Source organism: Gracilinanus agilis, unplaced genomic scaffold (assembly GCF_016433145.1).
Source record: "Gracilinanus agilis isolate LMUSP501 unplaced genomic scaffold, AgileGrace unplaced_scaffold28, whole genome shotgun sequence".
Classification (NCBI taxonomy): domain Eukaryota; kingdom Metazoa; phylum Chordata; class Mammalia; order Didelphimorphia; family Didelphidae; genus Gracilinanus; species Gracilinanus agilis.
In genome coordinates, this window is record NW_025360245.1 from 1 (window position 1) to 3,395 (window position 3,395).

Genomic DNA, 3,395 nt, shown 5'->3' on the forward strand with positions numbered 1-3,395 from the left:
GAACTATAGTAATGGCATTGGGAATTATCAGAAGGAAGGTAAGTGTGAAACCAAGAGCATGAATCAACCCCAGAAAATAAAATGTGAGAAAAATTCAAGGTCTGTAGAGTTAAAATGAACCTCAGGGAATTCTCATATTAGCAAGTCTGGAGAGCATCTTCATAGAAAAGGAAAGTGTCAGAAATTTAAGGGAATACCAGTGTAATGCAGTGACAGAAAAGTTTAAGGATGAGGGAGTGACTGATCATGTCAAATATTGCAGAAAGATCAAGGATCAAATCTTAGAAAGGGCCTTGGATTAGCAAAAGGTAGGTCATTGATGGATGGCTTTTAAGAATGATGTTTCAGTACAGAGATGACAGAGATTTAAGGAAGATGAGAAAATGGAGGCAGAGAATATAGGTCAACTTAGAAGATTAGGGAAAACAATGGAAACAAACATGAGCTTCTTTTGCTTCATGAGTAAGTAGGCCTGAGCATGTCTACAAGTAGAGAGAGTTGAATACAATTGACCAAGATGACAAAAAATGAGAATGGCCAATATTGGTGGAGCTGACAGGCATACTAAGTTATGAAGTGGTCCAACAGTTACAGATCATGCAAGTAATGTGACCACAACATCCAGTCTTGTGTTTTTTGTGCTAAGCACATCAAATCAAAAACAGCAAAAAAAAAAAAAGCAAATCAAAAACAGAAACATGGTCCAATATATACATTCAAATGTTCATAAAAGCATTTTTGACAGTAACAAAGAATTGCAAACAAAGTGAAGACCCATTGGCTTGAGAATGATTAGAAAATGAAGATATATGAATATGGAATACAATTTGTAGTCAGAAATGACAAATACAGGGAATTCTGAGAAAATGGAGAGATTTGTATAAACCGAGGCAAAATGAAATAAACAAAACCAAGAGAACAATATATATAGTGATTGCCACAATGTACACGAGAAGATCACTGAAAGGAAATAAATACAACTCTGCAGATCTAAAAAAGCCAAAAAGTAAGAGCAGATAATGTGCCATAACTCCACTCTCATGGCAGAGGAGGCAAGGGACTACTAGTAAACAATAATGTCTCCACTGTCCATTGCTAAATAAATATTTCTGAATGAATGAGTGAATATATCCAAATGATGCTGAACCCTTTGTCAAATGTATGACCTCTTTTCCCCTGATCAGTGGAATTACAGATTACTACATCTGCAACAACAGAAAAGGAACTTTCCAAAGATGGGTACTCCTGAGCTGGAGGGGTGGGCAGGGGACCTATTTCATGTCTCCTATCTCAGATTAGGAGTATCTTAAAAAGGAACATGCCCAGATCTAGGTCCTGTGGGAGATAATGCTTTCTCTGCACTTCAGGAGGGCAGACTGTGCTTCTAGGAGCTGGTCAATGGGTATCACAAAGGTTTGGGTGATGAGAAATTCCCTCAGGATCAGAGGATTTTAGAATCTGGTCCAACCTCCTTCGTTTCACTGATGAGGAAATTAAGGCCCAGAGATATGAAGTCATTGTCTCAAGGTTACACAGACAGTAAGTGGCAGCAGAGGCTGAAAGAATAAGGATCCGATTCCCTACTTCCTCCCCATCACCAAGTCACTGACCTTCCAAGGGAGAAGAGGCACATGAAGAAGATGGCAGTGACAAAAGCATCAGGGTCAAAGTCCTGGCCCAGGATGTCAATCACACGACCAGTATAGTGGGGGATGAACATCTCACCTGGAGGGGGGATGAGCAGGAGTAACATCAAGAACTCTCTCCCATGTTCACTTAGATTCATGGCCCCCCACCTCTCCCCACTCCCTCCCTGTCCATTCACCTATGACCGCTGCAGTCAAGAAGAAGAAAGCAGCAGCCAGGAAGGGGAAGTCAGGCCAGGACAGTCTCAGCAGCCTCCACATCATGGCTTTCTTCTCCTGGCCTTCCTCCTTCTGTGCTGAGGGAGGGGTTTCTGAGGGGCTCAGCACCTTCCACACAGCCCAGCCCAGGCCTGCCCCTCCATAAGCCACCAGCAACCAGGCCCATGGGGCTGAGGCCAAGAGCACAGGTGGGGCATTCAGGGCCCCTGGAACCAGCGTCCTCAGGGACAGGAAAAGGGGGGTGCTCAGACACAAGATAGGCAGTAGTTCCCTGATCTTCCCAAGCTCCCCCAATAAACTTAGAACCCGCCATAGAACTCCCATCCGGAAAACCCCCTCCAGCCAGAGGCCAAGGAGACCTAGAGGGAATAGGGCTCCCAGTAGCCTCTGCAATAACCAGAGCAGGGTCAGGTCAGTCAGGAGGAGGAGAGCCCAGAGCCTGAAGGTAAAGAGCTGCATGGTAGGACCTGTGAAAGAAAAAGGATTGATTGTGGAAGGGAGTAAGGTCAGCCAAGTCCCCCATTTACTCCTTCCCCAGAAAAACGTCCCTCCCTACCAGAAGGTAATCCCAAACTCCTTCGCAGCTTCCCAGTCAGAGTAGTTTAATGGGCTCCTGGGAATTAGGGTACTCAGGGACCAAAGAGGTCATGTAGCCCAACCCCAGCGTTTCCACAGATGAGGAAACAAGTTCAGAGAAATGAAGCCAAGTAGCCAGCGTCTGACAGAGGAGCAGAGGTTCCGGTGTGAGCCCGCCCCTCCTCCAGAGATCTTTCCACTTCTCCAGGGCTCAGAGGTTGCAGCTGTTCCTTGGGAGGAGAGGGAGGAAGAGAATTCCCCTAACATTTGGTGACGGCCAAACGGAACTTTTGAAACCTCCCAAAATGACCCTCCTCAGCACCTTCCCTGCTCCTTTTGCCCTCTTCTAGCCCGTGACTCCGAAGGTAACTGTGCGGGAGAGAAGGATGGAGAGAGAGGCGGCCCCAGCTCCAAGGGGTTCCCCAGCGAGGACTTGCCTGCCTGCAGCGCGGACTATGAGGCAGAAGCAGCAGCGGGGCTCCCCGGGAGCTCTGAATTCTGAGCAGCGCCTGGTGTGGCTCCAGCTCCTGCTCAGGGGATTCGGTCCTTCCTGCCTCAGTCCTGGACCCCAGACTCTGGCCACTTTCACTTTCGCTTCCGGGACTGAAACCTGCAAGCTGGGGATCCGCCTCGCACCCGAGTTGGCCAGGAGGAGGCGCACAAAACCCTCAAACCCAAGATTCAGACATTCTCGAAAACTTACCTTATTCCTGAGGTGGTCATCCCTGCTTGTCCCACCCAGAAAGACTTGGTATGGCAGCCCCGGGAAGCTTTTACCCTGATGCTGCTACATTAAAACGTTTAAGCTCCCTCCATCCCTCCCCCCTCAGTCAGCATCACCCTCTTTCCTAGCTCTTGCTGCATTTGAACTTGTCCTGTGTAAACATGAAGTTAATCGTTGTATAAAAGTTAAAAGTACTCAAGCATCTGTTGAATCATCTGTTATGTTCCTGA

The 3,395-nt window shown here is 47.1% G+C and overlaps 1 protein-coding gene across 1 annotated transcript; it reads right to left on the minus strand.

Moving 5' to 3' along the window:
* Positions 1–1,610: 1,610 nt before the first annotated feature.
* LOC123254663 (antigen peptide transporter 2-like) lies at positions 1,611–2,509 on the minus strand (the record flags this gene model as incomplete). Its single annotated transcript, XM_044683634.1, has 3 exons — positions 2,422–2,509; positions 1,826–2,332; positions 1,611–1,725 (listed from the first exon to the last, which is right to left on the minus strand). Coding segments are annotated over exons 2-3 (614 nt in total), but the record flags the coding sequence as incomplete, so codon positions are not given.
* Between the last annotated feature and the right edge of the window lie 886 nt (positions 2,510–3,395).